Source organism: Equus caballus, chromosome 27 (assembly GCF_041296265.1).
Source record: "Equus caballus isolate H_3958 breed thoroughbred chromosome 27, TB-T2T, whole genome shotgun sequence".
Classification (NCBI taxonomy): domain Eukaryota; kingdom Metazoa; phylum Chordata; class Mammalia; order Perissodactyla; family Equidae; genus Equus; species Equus caballus.
Window position 1 is genome coordinate 18,150,741 of NC_091710.1, and position 22,771 is coordinate 18,173,511.

General features: G+C 36.9%; 1 protein-coding gene across 1 annotated transcript; it reads left to right on the forward strand.

The window, feature by feature from the left end:
• Positions 1–592: 592 nt before the first annotated feature.
• Positions 593–1,621, forward strand: LOC100061246 (olfactory receptor-like protein OLF4). Its single transcript, XM_001493265.5, has one exon. The coding sequence runs from the start codon at positions 593–595 to the stop codon at positions 1,619–1,621; it is 1,029 nt and encodes a 342-aa protein (XP_001493315.5).
• The last annotated feature ends 21,150 nt before the right edge of the window (positions 1,622–22,771 follow it).

The window sequence follows — 22,771 nt, forward strand, 5'->3', positions numbered from 1 at the left end:
CAGGGCCTTTACAGTAGTTGTTCCCTCTGCCAGGAACACACTTCCCCAGGTATGCTCTTGGCTCCTGCCTTCTCTTCATTGAGTTCTCTCTTCAAAAGTCACCTTATTTACTGGTGTTTACTGAACACCAATTAAAAAATAAAACTCCTACCTGTTCTCTATACTGGCTTTTCTTTTCTTCATAGTACTTGCCATCATCTGGTGTATTATATGCTATTTTTATTTGTTTTTATTCTTTCACCATCATTGGATTGTGGTTGCTTCTGTCTCTCAGCACTCTATACTCATTGCCTGTAAAGTGCTTGGAACATGTTCAAAACTTAATAGATATTTCTCAAATGCATGAAAGGTATACTCAGTAAAACAGTATAATGCATGACCTCTTGGGGGAAAATACTGAGAATGGGTCAAAAATGCCTAATCAGAGATTAACAGGGAATCACTTAAAGAGAACAAATCCATGCATAAAATACTGACATTGATTTTTTGAATGCAAAATATAGAAATCGTAGCATTCCAACTATGGGAGTAATGCCATTTGTGTGAAATTAGTAATGTCATTTTCCTCTTTCCTGGTACTCAGTCCAGCCACATGGAACCAGGCAATGGAACAGGCATTTCAGGATTTCTTCTTCTGGGATTTTCAGAGGAATCAGAATTGCAGTCCTTCACATTTGGGCCTTTTCTCTCCATGTATCTGATCACTGTGCTTGCAAACCTGCTCATCATCTTGATTGTCAGCTCTGACTCCCACCTCCACACACCCATGTACTTCTTTCTTTCCAACCTGTCATTTGTAGACATCTGTTTCACCTCTACCGCCATCCCAAAGATGTTGGTGAACATCCAGATGCAGAGCAAAGTCATAACCTATGGAAGTTGCATCACCCAGCCGTACATTTTTGTAATCTTCTCGGGGCTGGACATCTATCTCCTGGCCGTGATGGCCTATGATCGATTTGTGGCCATCTGTCACCCCCTGTACTACATGGTCAGCATGAACCATCAGCTCTGTGGAATCTTGCTTCTAGTGTCTTGGATCACAAGTGTCTTGCATTCTTTCTTACAAACTTCAATGGTGTTGCAACTCTCATTATGTACACACATGGAAATCCCCCACTTTTTCTGTGAACTCAATCAGATGATCCAACTTGCATGTTCTGATGCCTTTCTTAATAATATGGTTATGTATTTTATAGATATGATGCTGTGTGGTGGTCCCCTCGCTGGTATAATTTATTCTTACTTTAAGATAGTTTGCAGTATATGTGGAATCTCATCAGCTCAAGGGAAGTATAAAGCATTTTCCACCTGTGCATCTCACCTCTCAGTTGTCTCCTTATTTTTTTGTATAAGCCTAGGAGTGTACTTCAGCTCTGCTGCTAGCCAGAGATCACACTCAAGTGCAATAGCCTCAGTGATGTACACCCTTGTCACACCCATGCTGAATCCCTTCATCTACAGTCTGAGGAATAAAGAAATAAAAGGGGCTCTGAAAAGATTCTTCGGGATGGCAAGTACAAAAGGACCAGTTATACTTGGGCAGAAGAAATGCCCAGGATTGCAGGACTCAAAGCCTCAGAGTCAGAATTGTGCTTCTTTAATCACATTGCAGAAGTAGAACCTGCCTTTTTTATTTATTTCCTGGAATTATCACTTTTTCAACTTCTTTGTACAATTTAGATACTTTATTATGCTTTTCTCTCTCTCTGAAATTTTACAGGTTTTTTCCTCCTTTTTTTCCTATTTTCCTAATTTATTCCCAACCTTTGATATGAAAACAATTGGAAATTTCCATTTATTTCATGGCATAACTTGATTATTGTATGTGTTAGCTGTTACTGCATAACTACTCAACACAAAATAAAATGGTTTAATATTATGTATATATTATCACATTGAATGGTATGGTGGGGAGTTGTTCTAAGCTCTATGGTGCCTCATAAATTGGTAACTAGGTGTGATTCCCCATGCTGTGTTTCTAAGGCTCATCCATGAATCTCTGCACTGCTGTAGTGTTCTTTTTAAACCAAGTTAAGGTTATTTCATTCATTCTTATATCTATGTTAATCTAGTTTACAGAAAAAAAAATTATCAAATTAATTCCACTGCACTATAGCCATATGTAACACTTTTCTTTCTTCCCAGTTTGATGTATCAAACATGCTTCTTCAGAGTGACTCAGCTACCTGTGCCCTAGACCCTACCCTGAGTCATGTGTCAGTAGAAATTTTCCTTTTAACTACTTCATGAGAGTATAATGACTTAAAATAAACTGCACATATTTAAAAAGTTCAGACAATAGAGGGAGTAGAGAGACTTTCCAGGGTGACACCAACAAGATGGCAGTACAACATTTTCTAGTACCTGTCTGCTCCCAGACACATCAAATTAAACAGCTATCCATCCACCAAAATACCTTTGCAGGAGGCAAGGATTCCAGATGAGTGACTAAAGCACCTTGGTGGATCAAATTAATAAAAAAGACACATTTAAGAGAGTGGAAAGGACATTTTTATGTTACCCCTGTCATGCCTACGCCAAGCCTGTGTGGCCCGTTGTGGAGAGAGACACTCTCTAAGTGAGGACAGTACAGTGAAGTGAGCACCTGACTTCACCTCAGACCCCAGTGCCAGACCAACCCCAGTGCCAGGCTAACTCCTCTGAGTCTAGGCTCCAGACCAAGTCCTGCACATTCAGTTCCTGGTCTGCTCCAGCACCAAGCCAGGACTTATGATCTCAGGCCCCAGGCTGGCTCCACCAATCCAGGCTCCTAGCCCACTCAAACACCAGGCTGGACTCTGATGCCCAACTTTCTGACTCGACCTGGCACCAGGCTGACATATGTGTCTCCAGCCTCTAGCCAGCTCCCATGAACTGAAGATTCTGCCCCCCAGGTACAGGCCATCCCCACGGACTGGATTGTCAAGTCCATTCCCAGGTTCCCTGGCACTTCCTTGGCTACTTTGGACTCAGAATCCAGGCCTGACCACACAGACCAAGGTCCCATGCCCTTCATTGCAGATTCAAGAGCAAGAAATGTCCCAGTGACTCCAGGCTCCAGACTCTACCCCTAGTGATATCAGGTGCCAAACTGGACCCCAGGAATCCAAGCACCAGGCCTGTCACTTCCTGACTAAGTCACCAAGGCTGCCTACTAGAGCTCTCCAGAAGCAGCCTTCTGGTGCACACAGCACCAGAGAGCCCACGCAGAATCTTTGACAGGCTGACTTTTGAAGGGCTTTGCCTGCCAAAGCTAATCTGCCAAAACTGGAGATGTCTTTTTCCTCAAACGTGCAGACAGAAGATCAAGGAAACAAGCATCATGAATATTCAAGGAATATGAAACCACACTCCAAAATAAAAAAGTTCTAATGACTGACCCAAGAGAAATAGAGATCTATAAACAACCTAACATTGCTCTTCAAAGAATTAAAAAAATATAGCAATGTCCAAATTTTGCAGAAATGAGATAAATATCAGCGCAGAAATAAATAAAATAGAAAAACAATAGAAAATATCAACAAAAAAAGAGCTGGCTTTTTTAAAAGATAAAGTTGGCAAAGCTTTAGCTAGACTAACCAAGAAAATAAAGAGATCATTCAAATACATAAAATTGGAAATGAAAGAAAAGACATTACAATGGCTACAATAGAAAAACAAAGAATCAAAGAAACTACTACAATTATACAAAATAAATTGGATAACCTAGAAAAATGGATAAAATTCATGAAACAATGCAACTTACTAAGATTGAATCATAAAAGAAATATTTTTTAAAAACTCAACAAGCAAATGAAGAGTAAGGAGTTTGAATGAGTAACCCACAACTTCCAAACAACGAAAACCTAAAGACCAGATGATTTCACTGGTGAAGCTTACCAAAACTTTTAAAAAGAATTAACACAAATCCTCTCAAACTCTGCCAGATAATTTAACAGAGGGGATCATTCCAAAATTTATTTCATGAGGCCAGCTTTACCCTGATTCCAAACCCAGACAAGGACACTACAAGAAAGGAAAACTAACTACATGTCAATAGTCCTGATTAATATATGCAAAAATTAGCAAGAAAATCTCACAAACTGAAGTGAACAACACAATGAAAGGATCATACATTATGATCAGAGGAATTTATTTCTAGAATACAAAGTTTTTCCCTGTAAGCAAACAGGTAAATGTGATACATCACATTGATAGAATTAAAGGTAAATACATATATATTTACCTTTATATATATATGTATATGATAATCTCAATAGATGCAGAAAATGCTTTTGGGAAACTCAATATCCCTACATGATAGAAACTCTCAACAAATTTGGTATAGAAGGATGATACCTCAAAATAAAGAAGAACATATATGAGAAGTCACATCTAACTTAACAGCGAAAGGTTTAAAGCTTCTAAGATCAGGAACAAGACAAGTATGCAAGTCCTGCCTCTCCTATTCAACATACTATTTGAAGTCCTAGTTAGACAAGTTAGATTTAAAAAAAAGAAAGAAAGTGGTGCAAAATGGAAATGAAGAAGTAAAGTTGTTTCTGTTTGAAGATGATAGCATCTTATGTATAGATGCCTAAAGACTCCACAAAAAACCTTCAGAAGTAATAAATAAATTCACTTAAGTTTCAGGATAGAAAGCCTAAGTCCAAAAATCAGTTGAATTTCTATACACCAACAATGAACAATATTTCTGAAAAAGATAAAGAAAAAATTCATTTACAGTAGTATCAAAAGCAATAAAATACTTAAACATTAATATAACCAAGGAAGTGAAAGATCTACACACATAAAACTATAAGATATTGATGAAAGGCTTTGAAGCATACACAAGTGATGGAAAGAAATAAAAACTGTCCCATGTTCATGGATTAGATTTAATATTAAAAGGCCTGGATACTGAAAGTCATCTATAGATTGGATGCAATCCATATCAAAATTCCAAAGCCATTTTTCACAGAAATATAGAAATGATTCTAAAATTTGCATGGAATCACAAAAGATCCTGAATATCCTAGATAATCCTGAGAAACAACAAAGCTGTAGGCATCACCTTTCTCAATTTTGGATTTTCTTATCAAGCTAATTATAACAGTATAGTACTGACTGACATCAGCATCATGGCAGAGTAAGCTCACCCGGGACTCTCTCCCCTCCGACATACAACAAAAAGGAGTAACCATATTCCAACAAAAAAGTTCTAATAGCACAGGAATCCTCAGAGACCCACAGAAGCCAAACGACAGAGGCCGGAGAGGCTGGAGCCCACCTCAGAGGAGATGGAATGGGGTGAGAGAGAACTTTGCTACCTCCATTAAAGACTGGGATAGCTGCCACTGGAGGCTCCATGAGGGAAGGAGCAGGGGAGGGACCGACTGTGAGTACACAGGATCACTCAGGAGTCCCACACCATGCAGCCTAGAGGGAAGCTCTCTAATGGGGTGAAAACTCGCATGGAGTGACCTCATCAAGCCAAAACCCCAGGAGACCAGATAGCAAGAGCTGATCCGGAAACCTGGACTGTGCTCAAGAGAAAGTGCCCCTCCTTGCCCAACCTGCACTGTGCACCACCATCTCAGCTGAAGGCAGAGGGCTCACAATACACAGCTCTCGACCCCCATCTAGTGGCGAGAGGCTGTAACTGCAACTGAATAATATCACCATGGGGAAGACCCATGCTTCTTCCAGCATCCATCAATTCATCAAATCTCAAGACCACAGGGAAAGCAAGCATCCAGAATTATGCCCTGAGGACTCAGAAATAAGTAAACTAAACTACAATGAATTCAGAATAGCTATCATCGAAAATCTCAATGAGGTAAAGGAAAACAATGAGAAACAAATCGATGAGTTCTGGAGCTACTTCACAAAAGAGATTGAAACTATAGAGAAGAATCAATCAGAAATATTAGAGATGAAAAATACAATGGAAGAAATAAAACAAAATGCAGAACCCCTGAATCTCTGTGTGGATGCCATAGATGAGCAAATCACTATAATCAAAGATAGACAGGTTGAATGGCTCCAGACAGAATAAAAGAGACTTAAGAATAAAAAAGTATGAAGACTATCTCAGAGGAATAGCCAAGTCAATGAGGAAATGCAATATAAGAATAATTGGAATCCCCAAGGGCTATAAAAAGGAGAATGGAGCAGAAAGTGTGCTCAAAGGAATAATAGCAGAAAACATCCAAAATCTAGAGAATGAGAGAGAAATATTTGTGGAGGAAGCTTTTGGGTCTCCTAGATGTGTCACTGTAAGAAGACCTACTGGAAGGCATATAGTAGTAAAACTGGCAAAAGTGAATGACAAAGAAAGAGTACTCAGGGCAGCAAGGCAGCATAAAATAACCTACAAAGGAACCCCTATCAGACTTTCAGCAGATTTCTCCACAGAAAACATACAAGCTAGGAGAGATTGGAATGACATATTCTAACCCTTAAAAGATAACAATCTTCAGTCAAGAATACTCCATCCAGCAAAAATATCCTTCAGATATGAGGGAGAAATTAAATCTTACCCAGACAAACAAAAGCTAAGGGACTTCGTAGCCACAAGACCCCCTTACAAGAAATCCTCAAGAAGGCCCTCATACCTGAAAAAAGAAAAAATGGGAGAAAGGGATCACAAAACACCAAGTAAGGAGACAAATAGACAGCATCAAAATAGGATAGCAAATATACAACTATAGCAATAGGATAAAGGGAAGGGAAATAGCAAAAACAAACACAATCTTATCACTTTAACCACAAACACAACACAAGTTGGAATAACAGATGACAATAATTACTTAAGAAGGAAGGAGGAAAGGCACTGAATCAGTTTAGGCTAAGGAAATAAGAGGCCACCAGAAAATGGACTATGTCATGCATGAGATTCTGAATACAAACTTCAGCATAGCCACTAAACTTAAAAACAGAACAGAGACACAAAAAATAAGTAAGGAAATAAGAAACTCCAGATGTCAATGGGTAGTCCAAAACACACAGGACAAGAAACAAAGGTGATGTAGGAAAATCAGAAAACGAGTGACAGAATGACAGCATTAAGCCTCATGCGTCAATAATCACCCTCAAGGTAAATGGATTGAACTCTCCAATAAAAAGACACAGAGTGGCAAGATGGATTAAAGAACAAGATCCAACAATTTGTGGCCTCCAGCATTCACACTTCAGCTCCAGTGAAAAATACAGGTTCAGAGTGAAAGGGTGGAAGATGATAATCCAAGCTAATGGCAAAAAATAGAAAGCAGGTGTTGCAATACTTACATCAGACAAGTAGATTTCAAGATAAGGCAGGTAAAGAGAGACATAAAAGGTCAGTATATAACGATCAAAGGGACACTACATCAAGAAGAAATAGTGCTTATAAATATCTATGCACCCAACACAGGAGCACCAAAGTTCATAAAGCAATTGTTAACAAACCTAAAAGAAGATATTAAAAATAACACAATAATAGTAGGGGACCTCACATCATTGGACAGATCATCCAGACAGAAAATCAACAAGGAAACAGAATTAAATGAAAAGCTAAAACAGCTGGAATTAATAGACATATATAGAACACTCCATCCAAAAACAGCAGAATACACATTCTTCTCAAGTGCACATGGAACATTCTCAAGGATAGACCATATGTTGGGAAACAAGGAAAGCCTCTATAAATTTTAAAAAAATGGAAATAATAACAAGCATCTTCTCTGATCATAATGCTATGAAGCTAGAAATTAATTATAAGAAAAAAGCTGAGAAAGGGACAAAGATGTGGAGACCAAACAATATGCTATTGAACAAGCAATGGATCATTGAAGAAATTAAAGAAGGAATCAAAAAACATCTGGAGACAAATGAAAATGATAAAATGCCATACCAACTCATATGGGATACAGCAAAAGCTGTATTAAGAGATAAATTCAATACAATATAAGCACAAGTTAACAAACAAGAAAAATCCCAAATAAGTAGCCTCAAATTATACCTAACTGAATTAGAGAAAGAACAAACAAAGCCCAAAGTCAGCAGAAGGAGAGAAATAATAAAAATCAGAGCACAAATAAATGCTACTGAAACAAAAAAGGCAGTAGAAAGGACCAATGAAACAAAGAGCTGGTTCTTTGAGAAGATAAATAAAATTGACAAGTCCCTAGCCAGACTCAAAAAGAAAAAAAGAGAGAAAGCTCAAGTAAACAAAATCAGAAATGAAAGAGGAGAAATAACAGCAGATTCTGCAGAAATACAACGGATTTTAAGAGAATACTATGAAAAACTATATGCCAACAAAATGGATAACCTAGAGGAAATGGATAAATTCTTAGACTTTTACAATCTCCCAAAGCTAAGTCGAGAAGAAGCAGACAGTCGGAATAGACCAATCACAAAGAAGGAGATTGAAACAGCAATCAAAAGATCCCAAAGAATAAAACCCTAGGTCCACATGGCTTTCCTGCTGAATTCTACCAAACATTCAAAGAGGATTTAATATCTATTCTTTTCAAGTTATTCCAAAAAATTAGGGAGGATGGAACACGTCCTAACACATTCTACGAGGCCAACATCACGTTGATACCAAAGCCTGATAAGGACAGCACGAAAAAGGAGACCTTCAGGCCAATATCGCTGATGAACATAGATGCAAAAATTCTCAACAAAATTTTGGCAACTTGAATTCAGCAATACACCAAAAGGATCATACATCATGATCAAGTGGAATTCATATGAGGGACTCAGGGATGGTTCAACATCCGCAAATCAATCAACATGGTACACCACATCAACAAATTCAGAAATAAAAAACACATGATCATCTCAATAGATGCAGAGAAAGCATTTGACAAAATCCAACAGCAATTTATGATAAAAATCATGCACAAAATGGGGCTAGAAGGAAATTACCTCCACATAATAATGGTCATATATGACAAACCCACAGCCAACATCATACTCAATGGGCAAAAACAGAGCACCAGCCCCCTGAAAACAGGAATAAGACAAGGATGCCCTCTATGACCACTCTTATTCAACATAGTGCTGGAGGTTTTAGTCGGAACAATTAAGCAAGAGAAAGGAATAAAAGGAATCCAAGTAGGGAGGGAAGAAGTGAAACTCTCGCTGTTTGCAGATGACATGATCTTACATACAGAAAACCCCAAAGAATCCATTAGAAAACTTTTAGAAATAATCAACAACTACAGCAAAGTTGCAGGATATAAAATCAACTCACATAAATCAATAGCATTTCTATACAATAATAATGGACTAACAGAAAAAGAACTCCAGAACACAATACCATTCACAATTGCAACAAAAAGAATAAAATACCTCAGGGTGAATTTAACTAAGGAAGTGAAGGGCCTATACAACAAAAACTACCAGGCTTTCCTAAAAGAAGTGGAGGATGACATAAAGAGATGGAAAGACATTCCATGTACACGGATTGGAAGAATAAAATGTCCATACTACCTAAAGCAATCTATAGATTCAATGCAATCCCAATCAGAATCCCAATGACATTTTTTACAGAAATAGAACAATGAATCCTAAAATTAATATGGGGCAACAAAAGACACAGAATTACTAAAGGAATCCTGAGAAAAAAGAACAAAGCTGGAGGCATCACAATCCCTGACTTCAAAACATGCTACAAAGCTACAGTAATCAAAACAGCATGGTACTGGTACAAAAATAGGTGCACAGATCAATGGAACAGAACTGAAAGCCCAGAAATAAAACCACACATCTATGGACAGCTAATCTTTGACAAAGGATCTAAGGGCCTACAATGCAGAAAAGAAAGTCTTTTCAACAAATGGTGCTGGGAAAACTGGAAAGCCAGATGTAAAAGAATGAAAATTGACCATTCTTTTTCAACATTCACAAAAATAAACTCTAAATGGATCAAAGACCTAAAGGTAAGACCTTAAACCATAAGGCTTCTAGAGGAAAATGTAGTCAGTACACTGTTTGACATCAGTATTAAAAGGATATTTTCGGACACCATGTCTTCTCAGACAAGGGAAACAATAGAAAGAACAAACAAATGGGACCTCATAAAACTAAAGAGCTTCTTCAAGGCAAGGGAAAACAGGATTGAAACAAAAAATAACCCACTAATTGGGAAAAATATTTGCCTGTCATATATCCAACAAAGGGTTAATCTCCATAATATAGAAAGAACTTACACAACTCAACAACAAAAAATCAAACAACCTGATCAAAAAATGGGCAGGAGACATGAACAGACATTTCTCCAAAGAAGATATATGGATGGCCAATAGGCACATGAAAAGATGTTCACCATCACTGATCATCAGGGAAATGCAAATCAAAACTACACTAAGATATCACCTTACACCCATTAGAAAAATTATTCCTCATACACTGCTTGTGGGAGTGCAAACTGGTTCAGCCACTATGGAAAACAGTATGGAGATTTCTCAAAAAATTAAAAATAGAAATACCATATGACCCAACCATCCCACTACTGGGTATATATCCAAAGATCTTGAAGTCAGCAATTCCAAAAGTCTCATGCACCCCAATGTTCATTGCAGCATTATTTACAATAGCTAAGACGTGGAAGCAACCTAAGTTCCCATCAACTGATGATTGGATAAAGAAGATATGGTATATATATACAATGGAATACTACTCAGCCATAAAAAAGAATAAAATTGACCCATTCATAACAACAAGGATGGACCTTGAATGAATTATGTTAAGTGAAATAAGCCAGATAGAGAAAGACAATCTCTGTATGACTCCACTCATATGTGGAATTTAAACATTTAGACAAAGAGAACTGATTAGTCGCTAACAGAGGAAAGGAGGGGTGGGCACAAAGGGTGAAGGGGTGCACCTACAACGTGACTGACAAACAATAATCTACAGCTAAAATTTTACAAGATTGTAAACTATCATAAACTCAATAAAAATTATTAGTAAAAAGAAAAACAGTATAGTACTGACATAAAAAGAGCAACATAGACAAATAGAACCCAATTGTGAGCCCAGAAATAAACCCATGTGTATATGGGCCACTACATTTATAAGAGAGCCAGAATAATCAATGAGGAAAGGACTGTCTCTTCAATAAATGGTGCTGGGAAAACTGGATAGTCACATGCAAAAGAATAAAATTGGACTCCTATCTGACATCTCTCACAAATACTGGCTCCAAATAGATTTAAAACTCTAACATAAGATCTGAAACCATAACAAATTTAGACCAAAATATAGGGAAAAAATCTCTTTGACATTGGTTTGAGCCATAGTTTTTTGGATATGACACCAAAAACACAAGCAACAGAAGTTAATGTAAACAAGTGGAACAACATCAAACTAAAATTCTTTCGCACAGCAAAAGTAACAATCAACAAAATGAAAAGGTAGCATATGGACTTTGGGAAAATATTTTCAAACTTTGGATCTGATAAGGGGTTAATAACCAAAACATATAAGAAACATACAAATTAATAGCAAAACACAAATAATCCAATTAGAAAACGCACAGAGGAACTGAATGGACATTTTTCCAAAAAGACACATAAATGCAGAAGTTACATGAAAAGATGCTCAACGTCAGTAATCATCATGGAAATGTAAATCAAAACCACAATGAGCTATTACTTCACGCCTGTTAGAATGTCTATTATCCAAAATCCTGGAGATAAATACTGTTGGCAAGGATGTGGAGAAAAGTAAACTTTTTGTGCACTGTTTGTTAGAAGGTAAATTGATACAGCCACTATGTGAAACAGTATGAGATTTCTCAAAAAAATAAAAATAAAAATAGAACTACCGTGTGATGCTGCAATCCCACTTCTGGGTACATATCCAAAGGAAACTAAATTGCAATCCCAAAGAGATGTCTGCTCCCCCATGTTTATTGCAGCATTATTCACAATATCTACAACATAGAAAATACCTAAGTGTCCATCATTGGATGAATGAATAAGGAAAATGTGATATATATACATACATTTATATGTGTGTGTTTGTGTATAAATATATATAATGGAAAATTATTCAGCCACAAGAAGACAATCCTGCCATTTGCAACAACATGGAGGCACATTGAGGATATTATTCTATGTGAAATGTCAGACAGCAAAAGAAAATACTGTATGATATCACATGTATGTGGAATCTAAAAAATTAAACAAATGCAAATAAGTAGAATACTCATGCTCAAACTTTCAGCTATAAAATGAATACATTTTAAGGATCTAATTTACAGCATCGAGGCTATAGTGAGCCAAGGTGTACTACATACCTAAAAGTTGTGAAGAGAATATATCCTAAATGTTCTAACCCATAGAGAAAAGACTGAGTCCCTGAGGTGATGGAGGTGTTAGCTCACCTTATTGTGGCAATCATATTGCATAATGTGTCTATATCAAATCATAACATTGTACCCCTACTCAATGTTACATGTCAATTATATCTCAATAGAGCTGGAAAAAGATAAAATTAAATAAAATGTGTAATTTGCAGATTTGAACTAGCCATACAAAAGAGGACAGCACTTAGTGCCTGACTCTTTTTGCATATATCCAAGAGTATGCACAGTAAGCTTTCAATGTCATCACGTAATTCCTAAAATTTTAAACTCCCTAGCTTCAATTTCCTCTTTTCTCAATGTAATATGAGATAATAAATATAACTTTAGGTAAATGTTTAAAGAAGTAAACGAAATTTGTGGAAATACTTTGTTGAGTCCCAAGAAAATGTTCAAGAGGAAGATGTGTCTTCATGTAGGGGTGTGTTTGTACATATTGTCTTTCAAATAACCACATGCACACATATGTACATACCCAGGTGCATGTATTATCCCTTCTTTAATGCTTACTGGCAACTTGAAAGAAAATTGGAGGGTATAGGAATGAAAGGATGAACATTTAAATTAACATGACATTAAAGAAATGTAGAAATTTAGATCCAGGATTTAAAGTAGACTAGGTGACCCAAAATTTAAAAATGAATTACTTTTTCTATCTTAGTGTCTCACAAACCTCAAAGTCAGAACCACATTTTCGTTTCTAAAATATGAAATTCTCTGAATCAGATAATGAGGATCAATATCTCCAAACTGATTTTAGATTTCTACTTCTACTTGAGGAGGAAAACCAACACCAAATGATTTACCCGAAGGAGGCTAAATAAATTGAGAGGCTTAAATTCAGGTTCCTTAAACAAAATTTCATCAGATAAATGAACGTATTAGATTTATTTTGCTGCTATAAAAAATTACCACACTCGTCAATTTAACAACAACAACAAAATTTCGTCTTACAATCCTGGATGTCAGAAGCCTGAAAGGAGTCTTACTGGCGTAAAACAACGAGGTCTGCACATCCTGGTTCCTTCTGGAGGCTCCAGGTGAGAATCAGACTGCTCTTCTCTTCCAGGTCTAGCGGCCACCCGCATGCCTCGGCTCATGGCTCTTCCCTTAACTTTAAAACCAGCAGTTAAACAATTTCAAGTCTCTCTCTCACTTTAATTCTTCTGTCTCTCTCTTCTGTATTTAAAGAACCGTGTGACTAAGTTAGTTCCACCTGCAAAGCAATGCTAATATTTTTAAGGTCAGTTTATTAGCAACCTTATCCAACTTGCTACCTTAAACTCTCTTTGCTATAAAATAACATATTCAAAGATCAAAAGTTCTTGGAAAGACTTTCCTTTCTCCATTGCATATTCTTTGCTCCTTTGTTGAAAATTAACTGTCCACAGATGTGTGGGTTAATTTTTGGCCTCTCAATTCTCTTCCATCAATCTGTGTCTGTTTTTGTGCCAGTTCCATGCTGTTTTGATAACTATAGCTTTGTAGTAGGTTTTGAAATCAGGGAGTATGATAACTCCAGCTTTGTTCTTTTTTCTTAGGATTGCTTTGGGCTTTCAGGGTCTTTTCCTGTTCCATATAAATTTTAAGATTCTTTGTTTTATTTCCATGAAAAATGTTGTTGGGATTCTTCTTTGGGGTTTCATTGAACCTGAAGATTGTGTTATGTAATATGGACATTTTAACTATGTTAGTTCTTGCAGACCATGAGCTTAGAATATATGTCCATTTCTTTATGTCTTCTTCAATTTCATTCAACAGTGCCTTATAGTTTTTAGTGTACGGGCTTTCACATCATTGATTAAATTTATTCCCAGATATTTTATTTTTTAATTGTAACTGTAAATGGTATTTTCTTCCTATTTCCTCATCACCCCCTCTCCTTTGTGACATTGGCACTTCTCTGTGCATCCCTGAGAGGCCTGGCAAGCCCCTCCTCTTGGGAACTGTGAGTAATAGATACACTTCCCCAAATGCACACATTCCAGCAGTGAAACAGCCTTTGCCCAGGTAGGGGGTGCAGTTGCCGTGGTGCCTTGCAGTGTACAGAAGGCAGATCCCCAAATTTTCCTGACTCTGCTCTTCAGCTTCTGTTCCAGTTATATGATGTCAAGTCCACCCAGCGCACTCCAAATTCAACACCTGGGAGTCACCCTTAGCCTCTCTTCTTGACCCTGCGATCACTGACCACATGGGTGAACGTAAACTTACATGAACTGATCAACTGCTCTATTTCCTATGTAATGGGATTGTATTCTTGATTTGTCTTCCTGCTAGTTTTTGTTAGTGTGCAGAAACACAACTGACTTTTCTATGTTGATTTTGTACCCTGAAACTTTATTCATTAATTATTTCTGGCAGGTTTTTGTGGATTCTTTAGGGTTTTCTATATATATAATCATGTCATCTGCAAATAGTGATAGATCTACTTCTTCTCCAATTTGGATCATTTTTATTTTTTTCTTGCTTAATTGCTCTGTCTGGAACTTCAAATACTATGTGGAGTAAGAATGACAAGAGTGGGTATCCTTATCTTGTTCCTGTTCTTAGGGGGGTAGCTTTCAATTTTTTATTTTTAATTACAATTTTAGCTATGGATTTGTCATATATGACCTGTATTATGTTGAAGTACTCTCCTTCTATAGCTATTTTCAAAATAATTTTTAGCATAAATGGATATTTAATCTTATCAAATATATTCTCTGCATCTATTGAGATGATCATGCAATTGTGTTCTCTATTTTGCTAATGTGGTGTATCACATTGACTGATTTGCAGATGTATAACTGTCACTGCATTCCTAGAATAAATCTCACTTAACTGTCATGTACGACCTCAAAGGTTCTTGAGATTTGAATGTGGGCATCTTTTGGACACCCTTATACTTCCTCCTCCAAAGTAATTTTCAGAATTGCTGAAACTCAAATTTTCTTGTATAAAGAAACAAATAGAGATTTTATCACAAACTGAGGAGTGCATGAATACATCTTTCTTTAAAAATTACTTGCAGAAATACTTTTTCATGGGACAGTCCTAAACCTACTTACAGCTTACTCTCATAGAAGACCATGGCAATTTTACTCAAATACTGGTGCACAGATTAGGATCTGCAGCATCAACATCACCTAGATGCTTGTTAGAAATTCAGAGTCTCTGCGACCACAGGAGACCTGTTGAATCAGAATCTACATTTGAACTAGAATCCCTGGTGACTCATGTGAAGTTAAAGAAGTGCTGGTCTTGAATAGATGTCCTCACCTCCACCATTGGCATTTGGGACTGGATAATTATTTGAGTTGTGTGTTGTCTTGTGCATTTTAGGTGATTAGCAGCACTCATTAAGATATTGCCAAGTATCTCAAGGGGAAAATCACCATTGATTTAAGCATCTCATGACAGTGGTAAAAGAGATATTCCTGTCTTATGTGATGTAGGGTCTTTGCTCCAAGATGGTCTATAACCACCCTGTACACCCCACTTCTTTGGTGCCTTTCCTTCCCTGGGGAGGGAAGGCCCCTGGTTATAGTCCTCAGACTTAGCTCATAATAAACTCACCCCAACTTTGATTTGTATATTGGTTATGGATCATTTGCAGTGACACCTGGAAGCACTTTACACTTCCTATTTTCTCTTCAAGTTGGGTCTTCATTAATATCACCTAATTGTCAACATGGGCACTTCCATTGCACAGTGATATGTTCACTTTTGTGTTAATATCTTTGATAAATACTCTAGTTGATTGATTAGCCAGCAAACATCTGTGGAGGCCTCTGATATCTGGACTAACCTGGGTTTTCTCTCAGTTGACTTCAGGTAAAAGTTTTTGCTCCCATTTTCTTGATCCCACATTCTGTGTCTGTTAGTTTCTCAGACTCACCTAGATGGGAACTCTGAGTGGGAGGTCTCCATGCGGAAGTCAAAATTCCTTCCCGGATTGTTGATAATGGAGACTGAAGTTCTGATCCCAGACAAGACAGCAGGAAAGAGTGAAGCACCAGTCCCTGAGCCAGACTGAGCTCAAAAGAAACAATTACGTCCCTTCTACCCTAAGGTTGCACAGACTGAAGGCTGTGGCAGAGGAAATATTTACAGCTTCCTATATCTGCTCATTAGACACATTTACTCTTGTTACTACCACTTCTAAGTACATAATTTTCCTGCATGACAGTGGTTTGGACAGAAAGTAAATTTTTCCTACTGATTCTCTGTAACTAGGAGAGGAGGCTATAAGCCAGCTGAACTCAGTATTTATTGCACCTTCCCTATTAACTCACTATCCTTCCAACAATTTAAACCTCTTAGCACACTTTCCCAACCCTGAAGTAAAGTTTTCTCCAAAGTCTAAGAGTGAGGAATCTGTCTTGATGAGGCCCTTGGATCATCAATGCATTTACTGGTGATGGGAACACAACCCATGATATCCTTAGAAAATTCACATTCCTCTCTTATAAAAGGGTCAAATTTTCCTTTAATATAAACTTTGGGTACTATTCTTCTTGACTTCCTGACCCTTTTGCAAAAACTATCAGAAATTTCACTGTTATATCTCAGGTTAAAAGCCTCATTATAAAATATTTGTTAATTATAAAATATATATTTAGATCTTTTTATGCACCATAATGTAGCTTATGTTACTGAACCAGGTTCGTTTTTGCCCGCTGCCCAGAAACTCAATCACTGAGACGACGAGATTGCAGCAAAGAGAGGATTTGCTCACAAGGCAGCCACGTAAGGAAACAAGAGCATGAGCCTCAAATTTACATCCCTAAAAATAGGGACTCAGAGATATTTATGGGATGGGGGCAAGGTGGTCCAAAATGAGGAAAGAGATGGTTGGAGGTGAGTTAATTGATGATCTGTGCAAGCATAGTCAGACTCCATGCCTCTTCACAGGACCCATGTTCACAAAATGGCATCATTAGCATGATAGGAGGGTGGAGTTTTTAGCCTCTTGACATCAAACGGTCGCCTATCAGACATCTGTGAGGGCCTGGTGGATGAGTTGGTGGTCTCAACTGGCCTGAAGTGGACAAGGAGTTCTGATTCCTGAAAAACAGCTGACACCCCCATTACCATGGTGATCCAGACTCCAGGGAGATGTTATCTATAGGAAACCAGCGGGAGTCAGATAGCATATTACCTAAGCACAGTTAACAATGGGTGAGTTAAACAGCTAAAAGCTATAATCAGTAATTGCAAAAAGGAGAAAACTTTAGTACCTAGATACTTAATCATCAATGGCTGTTTGCCGGTTTCACTTAGAACATTTTAGAGCTTGTCTGATTTAATTTTCAGAAATATTTGTTCTAGGCTGTAGTACTACTATGTACTCCATTCTCAGGAATAAGACTCAGAGGGATTTAATGTTCTGCTCAAAGTTATAAACTGAGTACAGAATGGAGCCTTGTTGGGAACTCTGCTAGAACGCTTCACATTTGCAAACTCTGAGACAGAGATGATTTTGCCCATGGGGATATTTGATAATGACTAAAGGGATCCTGCCAAATAGCTATAATGCACAGGTGCAAACTCAGCAGAAAGATTTATCTAGCCCCAAATGTTAAGAGTAAGGAAGTGGCAAAACTTATTCTACATAAGAGTTTTCCAACCTCATTATGCATACAAATCCTTAAGGATTTTAGTTGAAATATAAATCCTGATTCAGCAAGTGGCTCCAAGTACTCTGCATTTATGAAAAGCTCCCGGGTGGTATTCATGATACAGATTCTGATCTGTGGATCACACCTTGAATAGCAAGGTATGGTCCTGTGTTAGAGACATGTTAGGTCTTGTCCACTAAAAATTAGTTTTTCATATAAATTTAAAAGAAAAGTGTTCCACTCATTGCAGAGACTGTGATAACTTTTGTGTTTGATTCTTTCATTTAAGGGCACTTAAGTGTCATCAACTAGTATACATCTGAAAAAGACTGTAGTAGGCAGAATAAGAGCCTTGAAAAAAGTGTCCACATCCTAATACCAAGAAAACTTGAATATGGCAGTTTACAGAGGAAAGAGGCATTGAGCTACAGATGACGTAAGATTGCTAATCACTAATCTTAAGGTTAGCCTGGATTATCCAGGTTGATGTAATATAATGACAATGACAATGCTCCTTTAAATATGGAAAGAGAGGAAGCAAATTGGAGTCAGAGAGACCATTGAAAATGCTATGCTGCTCACCTTGAAGAGAGAGGGAGGGAATAAAACAAAGGAAGCAGGTGGCCTCTTGAAAGTGATTTAAGAATGAAATGCATTCTCCCCTGGAAAGTCCAGATGGAATGCAGCCCTCCAGATATCTTGATTTTCTCTTATTGAGACCCATTTTGACTTCATATCTCCAGAAATTTAAGATAAAATTGATCGTTTCTTAAGCCTAAAATGGTAACTTGTTACAGCAATAATAGGAATCCATTTCAGACATTTACCCAACAACATTTTGTTTGTTAGAACTGAATTTAAAACTCTCAGTAAATTCTTCTGGTTTCCCTTGGCTAAAAATATTTTGGGTTGAAATACCACCTTAATAGTGTCAATGAAAATAATCCATAACCAATCTATAAACAAAAATTTGGGTGAGTTTATTCTGAGCCAAAACATGAGCATAGCCCAGAGCCTTTCTTCCAGAAGGAAAAAATGACACCAAAGTTGCGGGGTGTACAGAGTGGTTATATACCCTTAAAGAGGATGTTTCACATAGGATTGAAATGTCCCTTTTACAATAGTCACGAGACTGCTCTGTCAAAACAGAGATTGGTGGACACAGCAGGTAGCTCTGCTGTCTCAGTGGACACAGCTTGGTGGCAGGCCTGTTCTCTCGAGCTGGGTGGTCACAGGGGATCACTGCAATCAGTTCCTGGCCTAAGGAAAGATGCTTATCCTTAAGGAAATGCCATTGTGAGGGGGACGTTGCACCTTTATCTTAAGGGCATTTGTTCTTGCCATATGAAATGTTTAAAGCAGATATACAATGCATGCTCAATGGCCATGTCAGACCCTTTTGGAAAAACAAAGTCAGGCTGAATTAGGTTTACACCAAATGTCTTCCTCATATACTCCTATTGCTTGCCATTTCTATCTGTCATTAGAAGAAGAAATTTAGTGTCAATTTGGAGATTTTTGGTTCCATCAGCTAATACAGTGAATTCCCCATTTCATAAGTGTAAATATGGTTCTGAATTTGAAGCATTCATATAGGAAAAATAACATCATTAAAATTTATGTCACCCATTCTACATTAAGTCTTTTGGTCCAAATTTCTACGTTTCCTTGAATTTCATGTGAATTCTAATGTTCACTTTTTCCATTTCTTTATCTACCAACTTTCTCTAAAGGTTCTTTCAATGTAATAGATGGGATTACGAATGATTATATATGCATGTACATATAAGTGAAATAATGTGGTTCTTTGAAACAAAAATGTATACAAATACACACATATGCACACCCAGTTTTTGTGTGGTAACATATGATTTAATATTTTGCCTCATCATACTTGAGATGAACTCTGACTCTAAAGCTATATTGTGTAAATCTACTTATTACTATTCATGTTTTTCTGTTCAAGTAGCTTGCAATTGGAGACCTGTATTTCATTGTCAAGTTTTGCTAGTGACCATGGTAGGCATGATAGACAGTGATGTGAATAACAAAAAAAGATCCTAATGAGTATTAAAAATGCACTGTCAGTTTAAAAAGCAGGATGTTAAGTCTGCACTATGAGGAACATCAGTTAATGTAGTGATATGCAAAGGAATGATGTTCACAAAAGTGAGAAACAGTTGTCAGCTTTTCCTCTTTTTAAACTTATATAAATACCTGTGGTTGCCAAGAGTAGTTTTCTCCATAGGAATAGCAAAACCCATCTTAGTTAAACAAAAGAAACAATACTCAGTATGATATATTTTATTTCAGAAGAAATTGCTTTTAAGAGATTCATGTAGTCCCTTGAAATAAACGGAAATTTCCAAATATTTCACACTCAATGTTAGGAATAACACTGCAAGAGTAGGAAAACGACAAAAGGAAAAACTCTTGGATATCAGGGAGATCACAAATGTTAATCATATAGTTAAATAAATTGTACAGAGATGTTGAAATCAAAGAAATAAAAATTCCAGGGAAAAATGACAGTGGTATGTTCTACTTCCACAATGAGATAGGAATCACAGTTTCTGGCTCTGAGTTTCGAACCCTGCAATCACAGGCACTTCTTAAACACGAGGACAATTGGTTCTCATATACCTGCTATCCCAAAGAATGTTTTCTGAGCCCTCTTTATGTCTTTGTCTGTCATTTCATAGGATGAAAGAACACTTTACTGAACCCAGCTTGCAAGTAGATATTTAGGAACATCTTCATATAAGTCTAATCAAACATTTCAGTGGAAGCTGCACAGAATGGCTATCACTTTCATAAAGTGAAATAAGACTGTGCTGAACCTATATTACAAGTAACTGTTTAGGAACATCTTCATAAATGTGTTTTGAAATATTTCAGTACTGGCATCACAGAATATCTATCACGTTCATTCACTTACAGAACACTGTGCTGAACCCATCTTGCAGTAGCTGTTTAGAAAGATCTTCACATGTCTTTTCAAATGTTTTGCTATATGCTGTAGAGAATTCCTATCATTATCATACAATGAAGGAACACATGCTAAACTTAGCTTGCAAGTAGCTGTTTAGTAACATCTACATTTGTCTCTTTTCAAACATGCTAGTATATGCTATACAAAATGTCTATCACTTTCATACAATGATAGAGCACTGTGCTGTACTCAGCTTGCAGGCAGATGTTTAGGAACATGTTCATAAAAGTCTTTTCAAACTCTTCACTATTCACCACTGAGAATGGCTATCACTTTCACACAATGAAAAACACTTTGCTTACACAGCTTGCACGTAGTTGCTAGGAATATCTTCATATAAGTCTTTTCAAAAGTTCAATATAAGCCATACAGAATAGCTGTCACTTTTATACAAGGAAAGAAAAGTATGCTGAACCCAACTTTACACTACCCACTTAGGAACACCTTCATATGCTTTTTCAAACATTTCACTGTAAAGACACTGTGCTGAACCCAACTTGCAAGTATCTGTTTAGGAATATCTCCATATAATTCTTATCAATCATTTCAATATACAATGTATGGAATGCCTATCACTTTCTTATAATGAAAGAACACTGTTCTGAACACAGCTTGCAAGTAGTTTTGGCAACAGCTTCAACAAAGCTTTTTAAACATTTCGCTATGATCATGAAAGAATGTCTATTACTTTCATTCAGTTATAGAACACTGTGCTGGAATCCAGTTTGAAATTAGCTGTTTAGGAAAATTTAATATAGGCTTTCCAAAAGTTTCTCTATACGTGATTTGGAATGGTTGTCACTTTCATCCAATGTAAAAAATACTCTACTGAACTCAGCTTGCATGCAGCTGTGAGGAACATCTTCATATAAGTCTTTTCACATGTTTAACTATGTCATAAAGAATGGCTATTACTTTCATTCAATAAAACATAAATCTACTGAACCCAGCTTGCATGCAGCTGTTTAGAAACATCTTCATATAAGTCCTTACAGAGATTATAGTATATGCTGTACAGAATGGTTATCACTTTCACTCACTTAAAGAACACTGTGTTGAACCACACTTGCAAGAAGATGTTTAAGAATAGTTTCATAAATTTCTATTCAATATTTCACTATAAGTTGTAGAGAATATCAATCAGTCTCAAATAATGAAAGAACATTCTGCTGAAAAAAACTTGAAGCTAGATTTTTAAGATCAACTTCATGTAAGTCTTTTCAAACATTTCACTATAAGCTGTCCAGAATTGCTATCACTTTCATACAAGAGATCTGTGCTGGACCTGGCTTTCAAATAGTGGTTTTAAAATACCTCATATAAGTTTCTTCAAGCATTTCAGTATATGCTCTCTAGAAAGCCTATCACTTTCATTCACTTAAAGAGAACCCTGCTGAATCAATCTTTCAAGTAGCTTCTTAGGAATAGCTTCATGTAATTCTTTTTACACATTTCACCTAAGCCATTCAGAACGGCTGTCACTTTCATACAATCAAAATGCTGTGCTACACACAGCTGCAAGTAGCTGTTAGCATCATCTTTGTATAAATCTTTTAATCATTTCAGCACATGCTGTAAAGAATGGTTATCACTTTCATTAAATGAAAGAGCTCTGTGCTGAACTCAGCTTGCAAATAGTTGTTTAGGAACAACTTCATGTAAGTCATTTCAGATATTTCACTAAACCATATGTAAGGGCTGGCACATTCATACAATGGAGATCACTGCACTCAACCCAGTTTGCAGATGCTGTTTAGGAACATCTTCATTGTATGTCTTTTCTCAATTTTTCCTAAATCCTATAACGAAGGGATATCATTTTCATAATAGAATAAA